The 26798-nt window shown below is 43.7% G+C and overlaps 1 protein-coding gene across 1 annotated transcript in view; it reads left to right on the forward strand.

The window, feature by feature from the left end:
- Positions 1–25680, forward strand: part of DNALI1 (dynein axonemal light intermediate chain 1) — a 46336-nt gene extending 20656 nt beyond the window's left edge. Inside the window, exons 5-6 of the mRNA XM_068269042.1 lie at positions 18314–18478; positions 25408–25680. Coding sequence (XP_068125143.1) covers positions 18314–18478; positions 25408–25443 — 201 coding nt within the window. The 3' untranslated portion in view covers positions 25444–25680. The remainder of the gene's footprint in view (positions 1–18313; positions 18479–25407) is intronic.
- Positions 25681–26798: the final 1118 nt, after the last annotated feature.

The raw sequence follows: 26798 nt of genomic DNA on the forward strand, positions 1-26798 counted from the left end.
CAAAATGTTACAGGTGCAAGGGGCCTTACATAATTACACATAATAAAGCATATATTACCTTTGAAACATTTTCAGTGTTCTGGTTTGCTGATTGGAGGATACCTAGCGGGAGAACTATCCAGAAAGTACTGGTGTGAACTTAAATAATGAAATAGCTGTAATTTAGCTCATCGGGAGATCAATTAACTCGGTGTGAGATTTTGAATGTATCTAAGCATGCTGTGTCACGGCTCTAGACACTTATATATTCAAGCTATTTCAGAAATTATAACTATAATAATAGTCACTGGGAAAACTAAAGTACATTTGCTGTAAAATGCTCCAATCTGATATCCCTTGTACAGGGAACATTTTTTTCTAATATGGAATTACATTTACATTGTCAGCTTTATTTACATTAGGATAATGTACCATCAATCTTTAAAGTCCAATCCTGGCATGGATCTAAATGTACCCAATGATAGTTTAGCGAGCTAGGTGTTTAACCACTTGAGGACCAGAGGTTTATACCCCCCTTGTGACCAGACGATTTTTTACAATTCAGCACTTCACAGCTTTAACAGTTTATTGCTCGGCCATACAACTTACCACCCAAATAAATTTTACCTCCTTTTCTTCCCACTAATAGAGCTTTCTTTTGGTGGTCTCTGATTGCTGCTGCGATCTTTCTTTTCTTTTTTTTTTTATTATTAGTAAAAGATCTTTTTTTTTTTAATTCCTATTTCTTTGTTTCCTCCCTCTTCCCTAAATTAGCCCTAGACTACGGTCCATATACTACCCATACATAGGCATCAGCCCATGTATGGGATTACATTGTGAGCTGTTTGGAGGGACAGTCAAGTGACATGGTTGTACTCTGTACAGCGCTGCACTAGATTGCAGCACTGTACACATTTATTAGCTTTTTTATTGTTTATTTAAGCCTGCCAGCGCCATTAATGGCTGGCATGCTGATAGCCGCGGCCCTGCTCCGTTTACAGCAGGAAACGTGCGCTCAATCGAACGCTCGTTCCCTGCTAATCTCGTGAGGAGCAAGATGACGCTATTCGGCATTAGGTGGTCCTCAGAGCGCCATTCTCCCACCGCCTATCGGCGTGAGGCGGTCGGGAGAAGAGGAACTGTAACCAAGATTTGAACTTCATCCCAATCATTAGTCAATATCGTCTTTCCCACAAGAAATCTTTACCCTTTGTCAAACGGATCATCGGGGGGTCTCTATGTCTGATATTATGGTGAAACCCCTTCCACAGTGTGAGGTCAGCACCTAGGTACTGATATCACACTGTGGGAGCCTTGTTGTACTGTGGGAAATAACAGCTGTTTTCAATTGCCTAAAAAACAGCATCTCCTTCCACAGACATCACCTGCCAGCAGTAAAGATGTCCCCACCAGTGATACATTTCAGAATGCAAATCAGGGAGAGGAAAGATTTTACAATGGGCAAACACTGACTAAATCATTTATAAATAATTTTTGTAAAATGTAAGCAGTTTTTTCCATCACTCCAATGTGTAGCAAGCACCCACGGAGGGAAAACAGGCGATGTGCTAGGACTCCCAGTGCCTCTGCACTCCAATAATCTCCCAGCAATCGAGTCAGCACCATCTGTAATATTATAGCTCTGTTATTGTATCATCAGTAGCATGATATATCTCCTCAACAGCGACAGCTCCGCTGTTTCGGTCAACAGACCTTTCTCAAGAGCTATAAAATTACAGATGGTGCCGACTCGAGTACTGGAAGTACTTTTTTTTATTGCGTTATTTTCACTGCAGTTCCCCTTTAAACCTAATGAAACCTTTTTTTTTACTAAAATCTTGTATTAACATTTGTGTTGCCTAATGTGAAGCTATGCAGCTGAGTTACCTGCAGCCTGAGTGAGTGGAGTTGTTCCTTAGCTCCAGATAATCATGCTGTCAAGAATGCAAGGGGTGAGCACTGAGAGAGCTTTCCGAGAAGCCTGTAATTATGGAGGTCTGTGCTGCAGGAAACCCCTACTGAAGGGGATCCTAATTAGGTATTTCCAAAGGGATTTGTTTCACTTTGAGAATAATACCATAAGATTCTTGTACCCAGAAATGGATTAAGATGTAATGGGACTCTAGGCAAGGTAGTAGATTTGGGGCCCCCATGTGGTTCTTTTAGTTAGCTGAAGTGGAGAGAGTTCAATGAAGATGGCAGGTGGGCCCCTTGACACTCAGTAAGCCCCAGGCACCTGCTTAGGTTGCCTGGTGGATTATCCTGCTCTACTCGTACCCTAAGGTCACTTTCACGGAATGGCTGAACTGCACATTTGCCGTTGCTGAAATGCTAAGTATTCCATTGAATTACCAATTATAAATATCAGACTCATTATTATTATTAATGATTTATATAGCGCCATCATCTTCTGTAGCACTGTACAGGGTAAGGCTAAGTTTACACTTGTCGCCAGTCGTTTGTAATATGGGTGTAATGTTCACATTGTCTGGTTGCGTGCAGCTTGGTTTGGGTTATTACAATAGATCTTGATGCACCACTGCACCAAAGCAACGATCTGAATGGAACCATTGTAGCCCCCAATGGGTACATAAAATACAGACATTGGTACAAAACACAGAAGTGCATGTCAATCTAATAGTTATAGTAAAAAATGAATAGTGATTAACAAAATGTACAGCAACAATGCAAATAAGAGTGAAACTGGTGCAGAAATAAGAACAAGAAGCTTTCTTAACCCTCCTGGCGGTTTATTAAAATCCGCCAGCGGGCAGCAAAGCCGTTTTTAAAAAAAAAATTTTTCATGTAGCGAGACAAGGTCTCGCTACATGATAGCCGCTGCTCAGCGGCATCCCCCCAGCCCCTCCGATCGCCTCCGGCGATCGGAGATCAGGAGATCCCGTTCAAAGAACGGGATCTCCTGGAGGGCTTCCCCGATGTCCTCGACGTCGTGACGTCAGAGGGGACTCCGATCCACCCCACAGCGCTGCCTGGCACTGATTGGCCAGGCAGCGCACGGGGTCTGGGGGGGGGGGCGGCTGCGGCACGACGGATATCGGCGGGTAGCGGCAGCGATCGGATTGCACACACAGCTAGCAAAGTGCTAGCTGCGTGTAGAAAAAAAAATTATGCAAATCGGCCCAGCGGGGCCTGAGCGGTGCCTTCCGGCGGCATAGCCCGAGCTCAGCTCGGGCTTACCGCCAGGAAGGTTAAATTAAGCTGGCCACTAACAGTCCAATTTCTAGCAAAAAATCGTTCGAGCGATCAGAAATTCTGATCGGAAGTGAAATATTGTAATACATCGTTCACTACACCATCAACGAACCAATCTTTGCTTCCTATCTATCACAACCAACAAGAAAATCCAAATTTTGGTTCGGCGAAAATTCATTCGGACGACATTTTTTTCACTCATTCATAATCAATTGTGTCCACCAATGGAGATTATTTACAACCAATCCGATCAGAATTTCTGATCGCTCGAACGATTTTTCGCTAGAAATTGGACCGTTAGTGGCCACCTTTAGATGCAGTGTGAGAGAGGTGGAGAGGCGGGTGGCGCTGCATGCTATGTAAAATATACCACAGTATTGAGAGGTTAATAAATCTCTCTGACTGAATGGGGGCTTCGTATTCCATATATATGAAGCATGACTGGAAGCTAATTGTCGCCTTTATGTGTCACGCTAATGTTTCTCAAAGAAACTTCGTTTTAAACAGTTCACCGTTTAAAATTTGCATCAATATAAATGCAGTTTGTCACACTGACGAATCTGGAACTATTATTTACATTATGAGACGTAGCTCCTTCATCTTCAATGGAAGTGATTACTCTGTGATCCATTCTGACATTCTGTCAAATCTTGTAATTTAAAAAAGAATATAGATGCAGGGGTTAGAATCCTATAGCTCAGATTCTGTGGAGCAAACATGTTATGCTTTGTTCTCCTTTCCAACGGCTATGAAAATGTTAGGTTTACTTCTTCCTGGCACTCTGCAATGCATGTCTTGTCTTGTCAGATTAGGCTGCAAGAAGCAAGCTAACAAGTACTACATTAATAAATGACTGTAGAAACTGTCTCTAATGCTGGATACACACGGTGCGTTCGCGCACTCGATTTTCCCGTCGATTCCCGTCGATTCGTTTATTTCCAACATGTCCGATTTGGATTTCGATGGATCGTTAGGTCGATTCGCATGCAAAGTATGCCGAATCGACCTAACGATCCATCGAAATCCAAATCGGACATGTTGGAAATAAACGAATCGACGGGAATCGACGGGAAAATCGAGTGTGCGAACGCACTGTGTGTATCCAGCATTAGGACCAGCTTGCTTTAGCAGTGTGATGTGGGTTTCCCATGTAGAAGTTATTGGTGTTAATTTTAAATGAACAGTGCGAATAAAACCGGTGAAAAATGTATCAGTTGCCTAGAACAACCAACCAATTTGGTTTCAGTTGTTTATTTAAATAAAAATTCAGATTTGGTTGTATTGGGAACTGTTTCAATTTTGCTCCTTTTCTTTTTGCATCAGAGTTGTTTCATAGCTTCATACAGAGCACATATTGAAAATCAAGATCTTAAAAAATGTCCACTAGGTGGCAGCAGTACTCAACGACTATACAAATGAGATTTTATAAATGCATTTACCAGTAGGAGAAACAAATAAAAAAAAAAAAAATATGAAACTGGATTTTTTTTCATTAGGCTAAAATGTAATATTTTGGATGGTAAATAATCTGATTACTGAGTTTCATAATGGAGTTACTATCGTATATATGTAGTTGTCTCAGAATAAGGACCCAAAGCGCATAAGCTTGTCTCAGATTAGTACATTGTTCTGGGTACGGGGAAAAGTTATGTGATCATAAATGCCAGACTAAACAAGTGACTTTTCAGTTTTGATTTAAACGTATCCAGGGTTGGAGCTGTCTTGATTACGTTTGGGAAGGCATTTCACAGGGTAGAAGCAGCATAACAGGAAGCTCTGGTTCCAAAGGTTTTTAGTTGAACTCTGGGAGTGGCCAAGTTATTGGATCCTTTTGATCTCAGGTTGTGGGAGGTGTGATGCAGTTGCATCAAATCCTTCAGGTATCATGGGCCTAGGTTGTGTAGCAATTTGAATGTTAGCAATATATCAGAAAACTAAAATGAACCTTTTACTTTGGATGTCCAGGTACTGGGTCTTGACTAGTGCAGCCTACTGCTCTCCAATCCACAGTGTCAGTTGTAAACAACAGTGATGCCATCTCCTACTCCTAGAAGCTAGGAGTTAAAGTGACAGTGATAAGTCCCAATTATCCCTCTTTTAAAAAGACAACTTCCTGCATCATTTGCCCTTTTTTAACTACTTGCCGACCGCCCCACGCCAATTGGCATGAACGCGGCGACAACCCCAGGACTGCTGAATGCCAATTGGCGTGAAGTCTTGTGGTGGGGTTTTTGCAGGAGCGATCGCTGCTTTGAGACTGTTAGACGGCACTGTCTATTTACACTGTACGATCTACAGCAGCGCTGTATTGGGGACAGCCGTGTGACACGGCTGTCCCCCTGGGAGGCACAGAAGCGATCGGCTGTCATAGGTTGATGCCTATGACAGCCGATTACCGTGATTGGCTGGCGGGGGGAAGGAGGGGAAAAAATAATTAGAAGAAAGGGGAAATGTATTTAAAAAATAATGACAAATAAATAAATAAACATACATGCTGACAAGGATCAAAGCCCACCAACAGAAAGCTATGTTGATGGGCAGAAAAGGGGGGGGGGGGTAAATCACTTGTGTACTAGGTTGTATGGCCCTGCAGCAAGACCTTAAAGCTGCAGTGGCCTGAATTGTAAAAAATAACCTGGTCACTAGGGGAGTGTAAACCTACGGTCCTCAAGTGGTTATAGTGACACTAAAGTGAACATAAACCTATGATATCATAATTTGTATGTGTAGTACTGAGAAAGGGCGTAACTAGGAATCACTGAGCCCCCCTGCCAAACTTTGGATGGGGGTGGAGAGGCTGGGGGCGGGGTTTTGTACACAGGACCCTACTGAACACTGAATTGAGATTGTCTACAAATATTTGTTTGCAAAACTTTGTATAATTCCTTTTCAGTGGCTGAGGAGATGCAGTCATTAGAACTACTGTGCAGAGAGCAGAACGTTTTTTTTCCCTCTCAGTGCCCTTAGTTGTCAGTCTCTCAGGACACGGAAAAGAAACGTCTCCCCCCACTGGCCCCCTGCGGCTTCTGGGCCCCCTGCGGCTGCTGGGCCCCCTGCGGCTGCATCCCTTGCAGGGTCTATTGTTACGCCCCGGGTACTGAGAATTAATAGAATACTAGTTTTAAAGAAAAGAGGCTCATCATTTTATTTTCAGTTATGTAGCTGTATTTATAACACGCTGCAGTGTAGAATCCACACTCTGCTTTTAAGCTGTAAAATGAATGCCCATTTGAACTTTTCTGCAGTAAAACCTTATCTCAAGCCGTCTCTCGTTGCTTCTTGGCTGTTTAAGTTCTTCAGAAAATGGGACTGACTTTGACTAATTTAGTCGACTAGCTCAGAGAAGCTCTTTTGCATAGATAATATACTGGAAAACAGAAAAGGGACTTCACATAATTTTTAGTAGGGCTATGTAAATGTTTATCTTATGTCACTTCAGGTTCACTTTAAAGGACTTACGAGCTGAAGCAACAAAAAAAAAGTTAATTACCTTAGCTGAATGTCAGACCTCAGGGCAGACGGATCGTGCCTCCCTTGCTATTTGTAGATGCTCTGTTATGTTAATCCAGCTATCATTAGTGGCTCTGACCCTGGCCAGGGTCGCCTTAGCTCATGACGATTAGAATCTCCTCTGCCTACAGCCCTGGGAGCGCACATCGTCGCTCGGTATACTGTTATACGTCATGTGGGCGTCACCACATGACAGCCCACATGACTGACTGCACTTCGAGCCGGCCGCGCCCCCTCAGCACAGAATACCAGCGCTGAGCGAGGGAGGACGTTACCTAGCTACAGGACTTGTTTACTGCAGATTTGAATAAAATAAAGTACTCTGCAAATCTGCAGTAAACAAATCCTGTAGCTAGGTAATGTCCTCCCTCGCTCAGCGCTGGTATTCTGTGCTGCGGGGGCGCAGCCGGCTCGAAGTGCAGTCAGTCATGTGGGCTGTCATGTGGTGACGCCCACATGACGTATAACAGTATACCGAGCGATGATGTGCGCTCCCAGGGCTGTAGACAGAGGAGTTTTAAAGCGGCGATTCTAATCGTCATGAGCTAAGGTGACCCTGGCCAGGGTCGGAGCCACTAATGATAGCTGGATTAACATAACAGAGCATCTACAAATAGCAAGGGAGGAACGATCCGTCTGCTCTGAGGTCTGACATTCAGCTAAGGTAATTAACTTTTTTTTGTTGCTTCAGCTCGTAAGTCCTTTAAGTCTAATGTACTGACCTGTTTAAAGTGTACCTAAATCAAACTATAACATTTTTAACTTACCTGGGGCTTCTACCTGCCCCCCTCCAGACGTCTCTGTGCCTCCACCATCCTCGAACGATCCTTCATTCCCCTGCCACGGCTTAATTTCAGTTTCCACCAACTGGCCAGACAGTGGCCACTGCACCTGCGCTGCCCTGGCCGTGCACGTCCTCGTGTTGCAGGGAGCGTCCTGCGCAGGCCTGATTTCTGATATTTAACATAGGCGTCTATTAGACGCTTGCCAACTGAGGCACCAAATCCACCTGATCCGTCAGTATGATGCCTTTTAAACAGTGTCCCTATTTCTCCTTCCAGAAAGTTAGGATGTATGAAGGAGAAATGAGTTGGAGCTGTAACAACAGCCTTAGTAGGGCAGAGTCAGAACAAACACTTGGCTTTTATCTAAATCACCATTCATCTATCTTTTGTAAGGATCCCTCCTGCCGGTTGCAGCAGAGCTGGAGCTGAGCAGTTTTGATATATCTGCCTGCATTTGGTTGCTTGGTTTTGTTTGCATTTGCAGTGAGAGTCTTGGCTGTTTTCAAGCACACTGCAGTTCTGAGTAGCTCAGGATGTTGTCATGAATCCACCTATAGCTGGCTGCAGTTGAACTGCAGTCAGACAGTCGTGGATTTCTTGCATGCATGTGGTTGCATAATCTGGCCTGCATTTGTAATGAGAGTTCTGTCCATTACCAGACAGCTTGCAGCTTTTAATCAGTGTAACATAGGATTGCATGATTACCATTCAGCTGTGTGGGAATTTGCATGTCAGTTTCCATTGGCTGATGTCCACATAAAAGCCTGCCTCTCATTCCAGACCTTGCCCGATATAGCTTTCAGCTAGGTTGTTGCTAGGTCCATGCTGTGAATGTGTATTTTGTATTGCTTTGCATTACCTTGCCTGCCTGGATGGTCACTGCACCCACGGGTGTGCAGTGGAGGATTATCACCCTGCTAGCTGGTGACTGGTAGTTATCCCGCTTGTCTCTGTTCCTGAGAACGTGACTAAGGCAGCGGTTGCTATTAGTTATGCTCCAACCTGTTTGTCTTGTTTTGTATCAGTGTGGATGTTGTACTTGTACTTAAACTGTACACACTATGGGTCAAAAATATTACATCAAAGTGCTTCCTTAGAGTCTGAGACTCAAAATCTATAAACTACTCACGTATGAAAGGAAGAAAACAAATATATAAAAAAAATTATATCATTTATTATAAATCACCATTTATAAAAAGGAGTAAATTCCATTAAAAACCAGAGCCCTGACTCCAAACAACCAGGAGAGTAAGAACTTGACCAATGCAAACCATATAGCAACAAATGTTCAAAAAACTTTTTAGCTGGAGCGCTCAGCACAAAAAAATCTATTCCATGTGGACCACAATACTGTTCACAATTCCCAAAGTAGTTGTTATTCACAATGGATGGAGATTCCGGAAAAAGAACAATTCCGTGTATATTGCAGATGAGAAAGTCACTTATTTTGGTTTTAGCATAAAGGTGCTCACAGATGCATGTAAAAATCCACCTTGGTAAGGAAATGTCTAGTAGATGTCATATTCACCAAACAATAGGCCCCATATTATATCTTCAATCATAATTCACAAATGTCCATCAAACATACTGTTTACGTGACTACCAACATCTCAAATAGCTTCAGTAAGTAAGTATTCAGAGAAATCACTTGCTGTAAACATTCAGTGATAAATCCGCCAGGGCTTAGCCCTTATGCAGGCCTCCGAGAATGGGTTGGTCACGTGATGGAAAAGCAGAAGTGATGTGGGCCCCGTGGTGGGTTAATATTCTGCAATATGAGTGCACTCAGCTATTGCGTGTGTGATTATATATTGAAAGACAGTCCATCCGCATTCATTGCATATTGTGTAAATGCATAGGGATACTCATCCATCCAATGCGGTTTCCTATGGTTGCCTGGTCAAGAGTTGTCCCCCGGGTGGAGAAGGGCTTCTAGTGGGCAATGAGCCCTGGTTTGCCGACCGGTTTCCATGGCAAAGTCGCCAGCATCATCAGGGCAGTCTCATCGGAAGTCCCCGTGTATGCGAACGCCGGCCTAAAATGGCGCCCGGCGGCCCCAGGACGCTACGCCGCACCTGGACACGCCCCACGTCGCCGCGTCACGCATATGCGTACGCGGACGTCAGGAGCGAGCCAGAGACGGCGTCAGAGAGGCGCACCCACCCGCAGCCAGGATCAGCACCATCTAGCGGCTAAGATGGATATTGCTGCTATAGAGCTGAAATCAGCTCTTTTGTGCGTCCCAGCCGCGGAACAGTGCGCAACTCAGGGCGGCGATGACAGTCCACCCTAATAAACGTCCCGGGGCCGCCTTGGCACCATACCACTGGGGACCCAGACATCGACCAAACCCCAATCCCTGGGGTGTCAAGCAACCCAGCCGCGGGGCCAGGGAGAGCACTGCACCAATGGAAAAAAATTAAGCAAAGTACACACAGTCCCTTGGAATAGAATTATTCACATATTGGGGACATGTCAGCAATATCCACAGATGCAGCACTCCCCCAGAAACCCCCAGGCCAAGTCACATACACCCCATATCAGAGAAAGGGGAAAGGGAAAAAGAATGAGGACCCCAGGGGGCCATAGCGATCACATCAAAGGGAACTTACCACATTATCAATATAAATCATTGAGAAATAAATGAGAACACATCCATTATTTTAGAAAATGAATAACTAACATCATATGCAGCAAAGCCTGCCTCTCATTTCAGACCTTGCCCGATATAGCTTTCAGCTAGGTTGTTGCTAGGTCCATGAATGTGTATTTTGTATTGCTTTGCTTTGCATTACCTTGCCTGCCTGGATGGTCACTGCACCCACGGGTGTGCAGTGGAGGATTATCACCCTGCTAGCTGGTGACTGCCTTCACCACGTTGGTGACTGGAAGTTATCCTGCTTGCTCTGTTCCTGAGAACGTGACTAAGGCAGCGGTTGCTATTAGTTATGCTCCAACCTGTTTGTCTTGTTTTGTATCAGTGTGGATGTTGTACTTGTACTTAAACACTTGAGGACCACAGTGGAAAACCCCCCTAAAGACCAGGTTAATTTTTGTGAAATTTGCCACTGCAAGCTGCAGGGCCGTACAGCACCGCACACAAGTGATTCCCGCCTCCTTTTCTCCCCACCAACAGAGCTCTCTGCTGGTGAGGTCTGATCCCCCCAAGTTGTTTATTTGTTTGTTTATTTCTGCCTAAATGTTTGTTTTTTAATCAATTCTGCTGTTTTTTTTGTTGTTGTTTATATTCCCCCCTCCCTCCCCCCGCTGGCCAATCAATGAGATCAGCTGTCATAGGCTTCAGCCTATGACAGCTGATCACCGGCGACAGTCAGGAGGGGACAGCCGTGTCACACGGCTGTCCCCAATACAGCGCTGCTGCTGATCGCAGCGCTGTACAATGTGTAAAGATGCCATCTAACAGTCTCCCGAGCGGTGATATCTGCTACTGGGACAGCTTTTTTAACTACTCCTCTGTCAGACTAAATCCACTGCTTCTTTGTGCCCTAAATGTTCTGTAGATAAAGCATGGGAGCCCTGCCCTACTGGTAGTATGAAAAAAACATCCTCCAACCCCCACTATGAGTGTTTGTCGATCATAACTTCTGGTGAGGGCTGGATGCCACTTGGAGAGTGTACCTCAACTGAGCTCATACCACTTGGAGACTTGTATTTGTACTAACTGCCTCTGGTACACTTTTTGAGTTTACATGGAACATTTTTTTAAATGTCTGGAAAACTTCAGTAATAGTTTTCAAAAAGTTTGGAAACCAACTGTCAGTGGTTATGAGGTAGCTATTTACATAATTGTGTATGGCTGAGATAATTGGGTGCTGCATCCAGCATCTCTTTGCCCACCCTTAACTTTGTCAACCTTCAACTGTTGACGTGTGGAGGGTATCCATATGGGATAGTTAAAGAGGAACGCCAGTGAAAATAATGTAATAAAAAAGTGCTTCATTTTTACAATAATTTTGTATAAATGATTTAGTCAGTGTTTGCCCATTGTAAAATATTTTAAATCCCTGATTTATATTCTGACATTTATCACATGGTGACATTTTTACTGCTGGCAAGTGATGTAGCTGCTGCTTGCTGTTTTGGCAGTTGGAAACACCTGTAAGCAGCTATTTCCCACAATGCAACAGGGTTCACAGACAGGAAACTGCCAAGAGTACGTACTCAGAATTTCTTTGTGGGAGGAGTTTCACCACAATATCAGCCATACAGTGCCCCCTGATGGTCTGTTTGTGAAAAGGAATAGATTGTTCATGTAAAAGGGGGTATCAGTTACTGATTGGGATAAAGTTCAATTCTTGGTTGGAGTTTCTGTTTAAAGAAAGTCATCCATGGTTAACCGACCTCAAAACTGTCCATTTAAAGTAACATACTCACTAGCCAGTTAAAAGCAAGCACCAGCCGCAGTCAATGGCTATATCGTACAGCTGCATAGCCTACAGGTTAAGGGTGTTGACTTTGATGTAGGGTTCAAGCCTTTGACCAGGGTTTGAATCCTGGCTCAAGCCAGTCTTTGGGCCAAGGCTCCCTAATGTTCTTGGTCATCCCTGTGTAGAATGCTTTAAGTGGCTGCAGCTCTGAAACTGAGTCCACCAGGAGAAAAGCATGATACAAATGTATTGTCTGGTTTTGTTATAGTATAAATAACTACCAGCACTCATTGTTTGTCGATATTTTCATTGGAGACCATGTCATAAGACTTTGCAAGCATGTAGAAGAATTAATTTGTTGGCCCTTAGCAATAAACAAAGTAATTTAAACAAGCTCGTCATAGCCCTCCAGCGCTGGACCGGCCCTAGGTCCAATTTTCCAGTTAAGTGCTGAAAATCTTTGCAAGTTACGCAAAGATTTCAAACACTAACTTGTCCAACCATATCTAATGCACAGTGAAATTGCATTTGCCATGCTTTTGAACTGCTTCATATTTCGGTGGTGATTTCATAGCCACAGTCTAGTCCAAGGATTGTATTCATGATGATTTAACTTTTCTTAAACAAATTTTAGTGTTGGTACTATAATTTCATGCTTGATGAACTTGGACTTTAATCATAGTAAGAAAGCTTTATAAATACAAAACAATACTAGGACAGATTTTTCCTAATTTTTTGCTGTTGTTTAGAAAAGGGCATAGTAGTTAAAGAAACAAACTGCTTCATGGACAGGATATAGTGGGTATTTCTTTATTCAGTGCTGCTAACATATAAACTGGCTAATGCGATTTTGAGGTCAGCAATGACATTAACTGTCTGCAGAGATGGGTATATCAGCAGACACTGTCTCCATGAATTAATGCTGTTATACCAGCAACATAATATCATTAACTTAATACACAAAAGATAATTCTGTACTGAGGCAAAAAAAAAAAAAATATGGTATTCAGATATTGCTGTCTTTATCGTGGTAAAAGTCATCCTATTTGAATATAGCAGACTCGGAGGAATTACACAAAAGCAAAATGATATTAAAAGTATGTAAGAATATAGTTCCCCGTCATCAGAATGCAGTTCTACAAAAGTGAAGTTATTAGGATTACAACTACATTATTTGAAAAAAATAAAAATAAATAAATACAAGCCTAAATAAAAAATACAAATGTGAATGTATTTATTGGTAAGCCTTAAACAGAGGAACCCACAGTTGTGCCAGAGATAACTTGAAACTGACAGAAGTCACTGTCCTCCATCATTGTTTAATCTTCATTGGACAAAAATTACGGTAGACTTTGCATTGAAGTGAAAAAAAAAACTGATGAGATAAACAATTTTATCTATCCTCCAATTCCTAAAAATTACTTTTTTTTTTTTTTTTAGAAATCCCACAGTTTTATGCTATGTTTAAAGAGAACCCGAGGTGGGTTCTAAGAATCCTAATAGCACACAGAGGCTGGATCTGCATATAATGCCCAGCCTCTGTTGCTATACAGTGTCCCTTCAGGGCCCCCCTACACTCTGCTGTGCCCCACATAAATTAAACGCCGTGCTGGCGCCGCTGATTGGAGGGAAGGGGCTGGGAGCGGCGACCTAGAGGAGGCGGGGGAGCAGCGAGATTGATGGGCAGATATAAACAGCCGGCTGGCGACACGCTGCGTGTCGCCAGCACAGCATTTGATTTATAGGGGCCAGCAGAGCACAGGGGGGCCCTGGAGGGATGCTGTATAGCAACAGAGGCTGGGCATTATATGCAGACCCAGCCTCTGTGTGCTATAAGGATTCTCAGAACCCACCTCGGGTTCTCTTTAAAAACCTAAAACAATTAGATTTATTGTTTTTTCTCTGCTCAATGACACAGTATTTCTGTGTGCCAGAAAGCTAAAATATATGAACTATTTTAACTATTCTCTGCTCTAACAAGCTGTTCCCTGCCAGAGAAGTGTTTTGTGGCTTTAATTATGTATCCGTCAGATTTACGTTATAGTCTGACTGGGTCCTAAATAGAAAGTGTCACTTGCATAGCTGAACACAGAATAGTTATTTGTATGTTTGCCACTCTACATACATGTCTATCTCATCATGTCATCATCGTCACATGTCACTTAAAATAATTTTTAAAGAGTGTTTAAGATAAGAACACAAATGAAAAAGTCATTGAAAAAATATGGAAAATATGGGACCTTATATTTTGTTGCACAGCCTTTAGGGCCCGTTTCCACTATTGCGGTGCGAAATCGCCGCATAATCACCGCTGACGAAATCGCATTCGGGTGAGATTCTGCATGCATTTTTTGCCGCGATTTCGCATAGGGTAGGGTCAATGCGATTTTAACCATGTCACTGCCTGTGTGAATTTACATTAGTTTATATGCAAAATCGCACGCGAAATCACAGGAAAAACGCATGCCAAAACCGCATGCGATTTCCCTATTAAATACATTGCGTGCGATTCGCCTGCATTCCACACGCAAGTGAATTCTGATGGCTCTGCCATGCAGAAAAATCCTGCACAGAAAAACGCACAGGAAAACTAACAAGTGGAAACAGGCCCATCCACTTGTATTGGCTATAGATTCGCGATAGTGGAAACGGGCCCTTAGAGTCAAGCATTGCAAACAAGCTATTCCTGTAGCTCTGAATGAAATTTTCAGTTGCAAAGGTTCGGTAGGATTCAAATCAGGGTTTGCAGTAGGTCACTTCAGAATAGTTCAATAGTTTGTTCTTAGCCATTCTGGGGTGCATTTTGTTGTGGATATATGGTCAGAAACCTGTTGGAGGATTCATGACCTGAAACTGATATAGAGCTTTCTGACACTGAGCAGTATGTTTTGCTCCACAATGTCTTAAATGGCTTTTTCGGAACATACTAGCCCCAACATATTTCATTTACCGCTAGTGCTCTTATTTCTGTCTATTTTCCTCTAAATTGCTGAGATCATCTTGGACTTTGGAATATTTACAAGGAGTGTAGCTACTGTCATTGTTGAATTAGCCCCAGCATATAACTAAGCCTCATTCATGTTTCACAGTGGGCATGGTGTTCCTTTCCTTTGTCTGCAGACACAGAGATTATGCAACTTGCCAAAAAACTCTAGTTTTGTCTCTTCTATCCAAAGGACAATTCTCAAAAGCATTGTGGCTTCTTGTAACAAATTCCAGTCTGTTTTAGTTTTTTCTTTTAATTGCAACAGTGGAGTCTTGGAGTTTCATTGATCCCAATGTTACTTAAAAAGCAAGTGTGAGCTGATACCAGTGAACTTTGGCCTTGGAATTCAGCTTGTATGTCTGGGAAAGATGTCTGTTATCCACCGTGGCATAGCAATAGGGCAGTGGTTCCCAACCTTTTTGAAGTCATGACACATCACGCCAAACGCTTAGATCTCCATGACACATTCCCCCCTCCCCCCGATTTGGAATGTTTGCACAGCGCCGACAATTTGCACTTTGCGTTTTTAGTCACTGTGCGACCCCCTAAAAAAAAAAAAAGCCCCCAGCCTCAGTATAAGTAGTTAGTTAGCCAAGTATAGTTACCCCCAAGTAAAGGAAGTCAAGTGTAGGTACCCTCAATATAGGTAGCCAAGCATAGGTACCACGAGTATAGGAAGTCAGATGTAGGTGCCCAAAGTATAGCTATGTAGGTGCCCGTAGTATGGGTATGTAGGGTGCCATAGGTAGCCAAGCATATGCATCCCCAGTTTAGGAAGTCAGGTGTAGGTAGCCAAGCATAGGTGCCCCCAAGTAGCATGAGCAGGCAGCAGCCGCAGCTCATTCCCCCAGCTCCATGGATTCCAGCAATGACGTTTCTTCAGCGCCACGCTCTGTCTCTGCTCCATGTATAATTGGAGCAGGGCTGCAAGAAATGGCCTCTGACGTGCGTTTTTGGACATTGACAGCCATTTTCTAGTAGCCCTGCTCTAATTACATGGAGCAGAGGCAGAGAACGGGGTGGCAACACATACCCGAGGCTACCACGACACATGAATATGTTGCGGCACAGGGGTTGGGAAACGCAGGCATAGTGGTAATCCTTAAACTGTTTTCTTACTCTAAATACACCTCTCTGATCCTACTGTAGCTCTTGCTAGGTTTTGGAGCAAGATCATCAATAGAGTGCTTAGGATCCCATGTAAAACTCACACTGGGGCACCAAGCTCCTTACTTACACCACTGGCTATCCCCACTATCCTTCTGTCCATTCTGGACTCATTTATTTCTCTTGCAGTTGCATCCTGGAAAATTAGTAACAGGACCATGGACCTTAAACATCTCAATAGTATTTGCAAATGTCACTGGAACACCATGCTGTTTGGAGATGGTCTTCGCGCCCTTGCCATTAACATGCTTGTCTTTAATTTTCCCTCAGACAATTATTCTAGGTTTTCTGTGATCCATGTTCAATGTGGGACATGTGATGATGCCAAACCGCAAAGTTACTAGTTTACTGATGTAAACTAACTGAATAACTGATTGCATGATTTGATGCATGAGTTATACTAGTCAAACAAAATAGCAAATCTAGTTATTTACCAACACACATCATGGCAATTCTTTTTGTTATTGAATAAACAATACTTTGTTTTTCACTTCTTTTCCTTTACACAATGGCTTATTCATGACATGCAAGTATACATGGGACAACTGCTTTTGATCTATTCCTGTTTCAGGAGGCATAAAGCACCGTTTTCCATGAGCTGTAAGGGTACCAGAAATTTTGTCCGCATCTGTAAAGTTCACCAAGCACGACTATACATATAATTATTTCTAAAGATGGAATAGATATATTGTACCTATAAAACCGATCTTGGAATGGCTAGAAGACCATCCAAATAAACAAACTGTTAAGTACAGTGGGATGCGAAAGTTTGGGCAACCTGGTGATTTTCCTGTATAAATAGTTGGTTGTTACGATAAAAAATGTCAGCTAAATATATCATATAGGAGACACACACAGTGATATTTGAGAAGTGAAATGAAGTTTATTGGATTTACAGAAAGTGTGCAATAATTGTTTAAATAAAATTAGGCAGGTGCATAAATTTGGGCACTTGTCATTTTATTGATTCCAAAACCTTTAGAACTAATTATTGGAACTCAAATTGGCTTGGTAAGCTCAGTGACCCTGACCTACATACACAGGAGAATCAAATTATGAGAAAGATTATTTAAGGGGGTCAATTGTAAGTTTCCCTCCTCTTTTAATTTTCTCTGAAGAGTAGCAACATGGGGGTCTCAAAACAACTCTCAAATGACCTGAAGACAAAGATTGTTCACCATCATGGTTTAGGGGAAGGATACAGAAAGCTTTCTCAGAGATTTCAGCTGTCTGTTTCCACAGTTAGGAACTTATTGAGGAAATGAAAGACCACAGGCCCAATTCAAGTGAAGGCTCGAAGTGGCAGACCAAGATAAATCTCGAATAGACAGAAGCGATGAATGGTGAGTCAACCCACAGACCAGCACCAAAGACCTACAACATCATCTTGCTGCAGATGGAGTCACTGTGCATCGTTCAACCATTCAGCACACTTTACACAAGGAGATGCTGTATGCGAGAGTGATGCAGAGGAAGCCTTTTCTCCACCCACAGTGCAAACAGAGGCGCTTGAGGTATGCTAAAGCACATTTGGACAAGCCAGCTTCATTTTGAAATAAGGTGCTGTGGACTGAGGAAACTAAAATTTAGTTATTTGGGCATAATAAGGGGCATTATGCATGGAGGAAAAAGAATGCAGCATTCCAAGAAAAACACCTGCTACCTACAGTAAAATATGGTGGTGGTTCCATCATGCTAAATCCACTAAGGCATTCATGCAGATGAACAAGTACAATGTTCTGTAATGGCCATCTCAGTCCCCAGACCTGAATATAATTGAAAATCTGTGGTGTGAGTTAAAGAGAGCTGTCCATGCTCGGAAGCCATCAAACCTGAATGAACTAGAGATGTTTTGTAAAGAGGAATGGTCCAAAATACCTTCAACCAGAATCCAGACTCTCATTGGAACCTACAGGAAGAGTTTAGATGCTGTAATTTCTGCAAAAGGAGGATCTACTAAATATTGATTTAATTTCTTTATTTGTGGTGCCCAAATGTATGCACCTGCCTAATTTTGTTTAAACAATTATTGCACACTTTCTGTAAATCCAATAAACGTCATTTCACTTCCCAAATATCACTGTGTGTCTCCTATATGGTATATTTAACTGACATTTTTTATCATAACAACCAACGATTTGTACAGGAAAATTATGACGATTAACAAGGTTGCCCAAACATTCGCATCCCACTGTAGTAGTGTCTAACAGTTATATATTTTGTAAGAGGACATTAAGTTGTAGTTCTGCAGTTGTTAAAATGGACTTGTGATGTGCTGTCTACAGATTGCAGAGCTGGAACAAGAGAAAAAGGACCTAGAAAGACAGGTCAATGAACAGAAGGCAAAATGTGAGGCAATAGAGAAACGAGAAGCAGAAAGGAGACAAGTAGAGGAGAAGAAGCACGCAGAGGAAATACAGTTCCTAAAAAGGACCAACCAGCAGCTGAAAGTAAGTAAGGCACTTAAAGGGGCACTATGGCAAAAAATTGTAAAATTTAAAATATGTGCAAACATATACAAGTAAGAAGTACATTTCTTTCAGAGTAAAATGAGCTATAAATTACTTTTCTCCTATGTTGCTGTCACTTACAGTAGGTAGTAGAAATCTGACAGAAGTGACAGATTTTGGACTAGTCCATCTCTTCATAGGTTATTCTCAGGGATTTATTTATTTTCAAAAGAATTTGGTGAATGGCAAAAAACTGCCAAAAAACTGTGTAGTGAGCAGGAAAGCTGCATCAGCACCAGCATCATTGTTTAAATCCTTTTTAGGGAATATCTTTATAAAGAATAAAATCCTCTATGAAAAGATGGTCTAGTCCAAAACATGTCACTTCTGTCAGATTTCTACTACCTACTGTAAGTGACAGCAACATAGAAGAAAAGTAATTTATGGTTCATTTTACTCTGGAAAAAACGTACTTCTTATTTGTCTATGTTTTCACGTATCTTAAATTTTTTTTTTTTTTGCCATAGTGCCACTTTAAAGCCAAATTCCAGGATTTGTCTTTTATTTTTTATCTTTCCTTTCTTCTCACCTAACCTGCAGCTATATATCTCAACCCCCCTACAACCCTCTTCATACTTACCTATAGGGCCCTCATCTCCTAGGGGTCTCGTAACCCTTCCGTCTGAACATACTGCCTCTATTTCTTGCACCACTGCTACACCCAAACTGTCCTGATGCCACTGCAATCCCTAGTTTACATATCCTTCAAATCGGGAAGTTCATAAAGGAAGTTTAGTGGTAAGGCAGGCTCACGCAATCCCATACCTCCCAGAACCACATCCAAGAAATTCTGCCTAAATCTGTTTAGAATTGGACTCTACCTTTTATTTGATATCTACCAGCAGGGGCGTCGCTAGCCCTATTTTGGGGGGGCACGTGCCCCCAATCTGTCCTGGGGTGCCACGGATCTCTTTGTGCCGCCACCCCCTCTGTCAGCGGCTCCCTCCAGCCGCCGCGTCACTCAGACCTCAGGATCAGGCGGCGAGCCGGCGACCAATCGTGCGGGCGCTAGGACCCAGCGCCCGCACTGATATGCGGAAGTGACATCACTTCCGCATATCGAGGGGGTGCGTCCGGCTCCCGCTGGTCCTGGTCGGGTCGCCGCTGATCCTGAGGTCTGACTACACTGCCAGGTGAGGGGGGAGCGGCAGCAGCGGCTAGAGGGGGGGCCTCCCTGTCACTCACTCACTACCTAAAGGGGCTCCCTGTCACTCACTCACTACCTAAAGGGGCCCGGCTCCCTGTCACTCACTCACTGCCTAAAGGGGCTCCCTGTCACTCACTCACTACCTAAAGGGGCTCCCTGTCACTCACTCACTACCTAAAGGGGCTCCCTGGCACTCACTCACTACCTAAAGGGGCCCGGCTCCCTGTTACTCACTCACTGCCTAAAGGGTCTCCCTGTCACTCACTCACTACCTAAAGGGGCTCCCTGGCACTCACTGACTACCTAAAGGGGCTCCCCGACACTCACTCACTACCTAAAGGGGCTCCCTGGCACTCACTCACTACCTAAAGGGGCTCCCTGGCACTCACTTACTACCTAAAGGGGCTCCCTGGCACTCACTCACTGCCTGAAGGGGCTCCCTGGCACTCACTGCCTTGAAGGGGCTCCCTGGCACTCACTCACTGCCTTGAAGGGGCTCCCTGGCACTCACTCACTGCCTAAAGGGGCTCCCTGGCACTCACTCACTACCTAAAGTGGCTCCCTGGCACTCACTCACTACCTAAAGGGGCTCCCTGTCACTCACTATCGGGATCCCTGTCACTCACTACCTAACTGGAAGCGCCTGTCACTCACTAGCTAACCTGGGGGTCCCTGTCACTCACTACCTAACTTGGGGGGCTACCATATTAAGGGGGCATTCTGCCTATTTATGTGAAATGCTGTCTATTTATGTGCCTCATGACTGCTGAATTTGTCTTGTTGGGAGCCTTATGATTTGTTGGGGGCCTCAAGATTGCTGAATTTGTCTTGTTGGGGGCCTCATGATTTGTTGGAGGCCTCATGATTGCTGAATTTGTCTTGTTGGGGGCCTCATGATTTGTTGGGGGCCTCATGATTGCTGAATTTGTCTTGTTGGGGGTCACATGATTGCTAACTGCGAGACTATGGGAAAAGCTGAATCCTTATCATATGAGACAATAGCATTAAACATACTTTTTTAGCTTTTTAAAACAGAAAATAAAACTGGGAGGTTCTAAAAAATTGATTTTTCAGGAGTAGGATGGATGAAATTGTTTATCTTCACAGTTTATTTTCAACTTGGATTTTCTATAATCTTCATGTATGAGTTAAAACGTTTGTACAGTATTTAGTTTAATTTGCTGTTGCCACTTTGCGATAGATAAGTGACTTTTGGGTTGCAGTTTGGGCACTCGGCCTCCAAAAGGTTCGCCACCACTGTCGTAATCTAATGTCCCACCATTGCTAGGTTCATGTAAATTTGTCTCCACCCGTTACCACACCTATATTCTGGTCCATGGCCCGCCCATTTTTCGGTGCGATAAGCACGCCGCACAACGTGATCCTCATATTTTTGGCACGCTAGCTGCAGTGTGCTGAATTCTGCTGCCTACAGTATGTACAGTATACGCTGTTCTCTAGTGCCTGCACTGTGTGCTGATTTACCTCCAGTGTGTACAGTGTAAGGTGTTACTCTGTGCCTTTACTGATTGTAAACCAGCTATATTGTATGCTGATCCCTGCTACTTTCAGTATGTACAGTATTAGCTGTAAAGCCTGGTACACACGTACAATTTTGATTAGCCAATTTTAGCTGTTCATAAAATTCATTGTCTGTTGGCCCACGGGGGTGGTAAAATTGGGGGTCAGTGATTGACCAATCAAAATTGTATGTGCGTATACATCTTTGATCTATGCCTATACTGATTGTAAATTATCTAAATAAAGGACAGGGGGCTCCATCCAATATTTCGATGGGCAGGCCCGTTATCTGTAGCTTACACCGCTGCTAGGTTCATGTACATTTGGCCCCACCCATGGCCACGCCCACTCACCTCATGGCCACGCCCATTTTTTGCATATACCTCCCCGCCTGGTGCCCACAGGTGCCTCCGATCTCCAAGGACCCTAGAAACGCCCCTGTCTACCAGGCACTGTTATTTGCATTCAGGAGAATAACTACAAGATATTTATATCTCCCTGTTATTATTATTTGCATACCATGATTGGAATCGGCAAGTGCGGAAGCTGGGCGCCATCATAGCACTAGTGCCAGACCCCAAATTACATCTCCCTCCGAATGGCTACAACTTGGAGGGGAAATAGTATTAAACGCCGCCAGGGTATTGAGTGGCAGCAGGGTGAGCAGTCATTCGCTCGCCCTGCATCCAGCTTACTGGCGTTATCATATGTACGCCTTTTAACCTCCTTGCCGGTTATCCCGAGCTGAGCTCGGCGTAAGTCGCTGCGGAGGATTCCTCAGGCCCTGGTGGGCCGATTTGCATAATTTTTTTTTTCAAACATGCAGCTAGCACTTTGCTAGCTGCGTGTTTTTTCCGATCGCCACCGATCCGCCGTGAAAGAGCCCCCCCGCAGACCCCTTGCGCAGCCTGGCCAATCAGCGCCAGGCTGCGCTATGGGGTGGATCAGGACTCCATCTGACGTCAGTCCGATCGTCGCCATGGCGACGGGGAAGCCCATACACGAAATCCCGTTCAGAACGGGATTTCCTGTTGGGTATTTGCGCCGGCGGGGATCGGAGGGGTGGGCGGGATAGCAAAGGGAGGGGGGAAGCATGTAGGCTAGCTACATGCTAAAAATAAAAAAAATACCAAAAAAAACCTCCCACGGCCGTGCGCCGCATATAATCAGAACGGCAGGGAGGTTAAGTTACACTTGTTATTTTTAATGCCGTTATCTATTTTGGCCATGCCCCCTATGCCATATTTTTTATTTTCTCCATTGCTCATTATAGAGGACGTAATGACTGTACATATTATATGGCTCGCAGCGGGATAGTGTACTGGTTAAGGGCACCACCTTTTATATGGGAGACTAGGGTTCGAATCCTGGCTATGGTCAGTACCTATTCAGTAAGGAGTTCAAGGCAAGACTCCCTAAAGGTGGCCACACACGATACAATAAAATGATCCGATTTTACAGAAATTCGATAAAAATGATCGGATCTCCCGAAAAAATCGAAAGCTTTTTTTTCATTCGACTGAAAAATCCGATTGGATTTCCCGTTTTCTTCGATTTTGATCGATCCGGAATGCCAGATATTTTTCTTCAATCTTTCTAAAGATTGTATGGTGTGTGTTAGATTGTCAATTTATTAATATACACACCCTAGCAATTTTGTCAGAGTTTCCAATCATTTTTATCATAATTGGGGAAAAAATTGAACATAGGTGTGTGGTACATTGGTCATATTTTTGAAATGTTACAATCAGTCAGAAACATTGATTGCAATTCTTAAATTGAACAGATATTTAAAAAATTGTATGGTGTGTGGCCACCTTAACACTGCATGGTGGCCTCTTGAGAGCGTCCCAGTGGCTGCAGCTCTTGAGTGCTTTCAGTCCAACTGTTCGGATTATTTCATGTAGGACATGTTTACTTTGACTGCATATAATAGGCATAGTGTATCTTGGAGCAATCATCAAATGTTATTTAATGTCTCTGGTTTAGAAATTCACCAGTCTCAATAATAGCTAACAGGCCCTGTTGTCTAAAAAGCTTTAGGCCCTCTTATTGATTTGCTTTCAGCCGTATGCTTGGTCACATTGAAAGCTGGACTATTCTATGAAGTATGATATGTATGATATATAGAAGACACTTCACTATCTGGACATCCCTAATTGAAACAAGCAGTTTGCCGCTTTGTTCTCAAGAAGGTATTTCAGGAAAAAGAAAGCAAGGCCAGTATATCAGCTTTCATCTGATATCCTTTTCATTACAAATCCAGGCTTGGCATGATACGATCCCATTAGAGGAATTTGAAGTCAGGCTGACAAAATATAGAAAGCTGTGAAGTATTTGCAAGTGGATTTCTCTGTATGTTTTCTATAAAATGCCAATTGAGTTATCATCCTTTAGATGTGTTAGACTGCGGAACAGAAATAACTTTCTGGTGTAGAAATAAACATGCATTGCTGATAATGTTGAAAGGACTGAAGTGAGGTTGAAAAGAAAAACAAAGGATACATAACATAACAAGAAACCTTAGTTCTCCAAACTGCTGGTTTTATAAAAGGAGTCTCCACAATACCCTGCTGTGTTCCCTGTAAAGCAGTACATACACTATACAACCTATTTTACAGTAATGAGATGCAAAATATTATTTGAATCTGGCTACCTATACTGGGAGGCTACTTATACTGGAGCCTCCCTTGGGCTACCCATATTGGGTGCATCTTTAGCTATCCATTAATTGGCTACTTCTATTGTTGGGCTACCAAATACTAGGGGTCATCTCTACCTACTTAGAGCACAAAAGCACCTTTTTGTTTTGCTCTGTGGCTCTCTGAACCTGTGGTAAGTTTACCTTGGCGTAGGAGACCATACAATCACAACACATATTGCCCACACAGGAGTATCTAACCAGGTACTGTAGCATGCCAAGGCAAAAGTGCTATCCACTATGCCACCATGCTGCCCATTGTGTAGGCCCGAGGCTGCAAGAGGCAGAGCTCTGTATCTGGATATCCTAGGTCGTAACAACACTTGCTTAATTTGGCCCCAAAAGGCAATAGGTGACCATTTGATCTTTGATGATTGGAACTATTACAGTTAATCAGGCTGAGTCCATTTGTTCTGCCTTAAAGGAATACTGTAGGGGGGGGGGTGTTCGGGGGAAAATGAGTTGAACTTACCCGGGACTTCTAAGGGTCCCCTGCAGACATCCTGTGCCTGTGCAGCCACTCACCGATGCTCCTGCCCCACCTCCGATTCACTTCTGGAATTTCAGACTTTAAAGAGACACTGAAGCGAGAATAAATCTCGCTTCAGCTCTAATATTCAGCAGGGGCATGTGTGCCCCTGCTAAAACGCCGCTATCCCGCGGCTAAACAGTGGGGGCCCTTACCTCCCAAATCCCCTCCGTGCAGCGGGGGATCACTTCCGCATTGAGGCATGGCTAATGACCGCAGCCCTGCCTCACGCGCGTCTGTCAGCGCGCATCTCCGCCTCTCCCAGTCTTCCTTCGCAGAGAGAGGCGGCGATGCGCCGCTGATAGACGGCGCTGAGAGGCAGGGCTGCAGCCGTTAGCCCTGCCTCAAGTGCAGCAAAATCTACGACCAAGTTGGTCGTAGGATTTTGCAGGGGGAGGATTTGGGGGGTAAGGGACCCCCGTTAACCGCAGGATAGCAGTGTTTTAGCAGGGGCACACATGCCCCTGCTGAATAAGCACTGAAGCGAGATTTATTCTCGCTTCAGTGTCTCTTTAAAGTCTGAAAACCACTGCGCCTGCGTTGCCGTGTCCTTGCTACCGCTGATGTCACCAGGAGCGTACTGCGCAGACCCAGTATGGTCTGTGCATGCACAGTACTCTCCAGGTGACATCAGCGGGAGTGATGACACGGCAACGCAGGCGCAGTGTTTATCAGACTTTAAAGTCTGAAATTCCAGAAGTAAACCAAAGGCGGGGCCGGAGCATCGGTGAGTGGCTGCGCGGGCACAGGATATCTGCGGGGGACCATTAGAAGCCCCGGGTAAGTTTAACTCATTTTCCCCCGACCCCCCTACAGTATAACTTTAATGTTATTTCTCTTAGCTCCTTTAGATGAAATCACGTGTCTGTTGATCATTGACTGCCTTGGCTGTTCGATTTTTGTGCACTTTAATGCATATAGAATTTCATTGTAGTGGTACCTTCATTAACAATTCTTCCTTTTTATTATAGGCACAGCTAGAAGGAATAATTGCGCCCAAAAAGTAACACTGGTAACATCTGTGGACAGGATGTCTGCAGTCTCGATTCTTTGCCACTACCGATGCCAAGAAGTTACTTTTTTTTTTTAACCTCTAGGACACATTTGTAATTCGATTTGGCTTTAACATATTGAACTCTGCCCAGTTGCCATGGTAAAGTTTAAACGTCACTTATTCTATAATGAAACACCTCAATATTTTTATATTCCAGTTCTGTTTGATGATAAATTTGTTCCAGCTCCTTTCCAAGCCTTATTGTGTTACTTCTTAATAGGGAATCATGCTTGTCCAAGTGCTTTCCAAGAACCACAATCGGAACAGAGTTGTCAGTTGCACAAGACAGATTAGTAATCCCATGTTTTTTTTCGCCCCCCTAGGAATCTTCCTCAACATTCTTTAGGGTTCATTCACTCAGCAAGTAATTCCTGGCATCAAGCCGTGCTTTATAGCTCTGGCAAGATGCCTAGACATTGTAAACACCATTGTTCTCAATGAGGCTAGTTCACACTACAAGCCTGGCGCTGGCTTACTGTGCTAAAAATCCTGCTGCAGGCATTTTGGTAGCGAGGGCTAGTAATTCGACTGCCATCTGAATCAACTGAAAATCACATTAGCACCAGTGAAATCACTAGCAAGTGCCAGTCAAAACCTGCTAAAAGCACCGTTCAGTGCCAAGCAGCATTTGTAAAAGCCCCGTTTATGCTAGCTTCTTCATTTCTCTCTCCTCTGCTTCCAGGGTGAATAAGTATTGACGGTTAATATTTACACATTTATTTATTTAGTAGAGGTCACATTGGCTGAGAGGTTTTCTTTGCGAGTATTTCTCTCTTTTAAAACGAACCCAAGCCAAAGCTCAGGTTTTAAATAACTAATTACCTCTAATAGAGAGAAGCCTCTGGATCTTATTGAGGCTTCCCTCGGTAGTCTAAAGCCCTCCAGTGCTGAGCACGGCCCCCTCCTCTTTAGGACCATGCCGCTCCTGTCTCTGCATCATGGCTGCACGAGCTCGCCTGTACGTGCGCAGTAGTACGGAGCCCTCAGCTCCAGCTTACTGCACATGTGCGGGCAGGCTCGCGCTTCTCCTGTGCGGCCACGATACAGGGACAAGAGCTGCACGGCCTCAATGTGATTAACAACAATGCATTGTTACTAATCTTCAGGGGGCCACGCTCAGCGATTTGGGACATTAGAATACAGAGGGAAGCATCAATAGGATCCTGAGGCTTCCCCCTCTTTAGACAAGTATCTTATTTTGTACCCGAGCTTCGGTTCAGATACACCTTAAACAATACTGGCATTAGTAGTATTTTAGTCACAATGAGTGACAACCCTGAAACAAGCATATGGCTAATCCAGTCAGAC

Source organism: Hyperolius riggenbachi, chromosome 2, assembly GCF_040937935.1.
Source record: "Hyperolius riggenbachi isolate aHypRig1 chromosome 2, aHypRig1.pri, whole genome shotgun sequence".
NCBI classification, from domain to species: Eukaryota; Metazoa; Chordata; class Amphibia; order Anura; family Hyperoliidae; genus Hyperolius; species Hyperolius riggenbachi.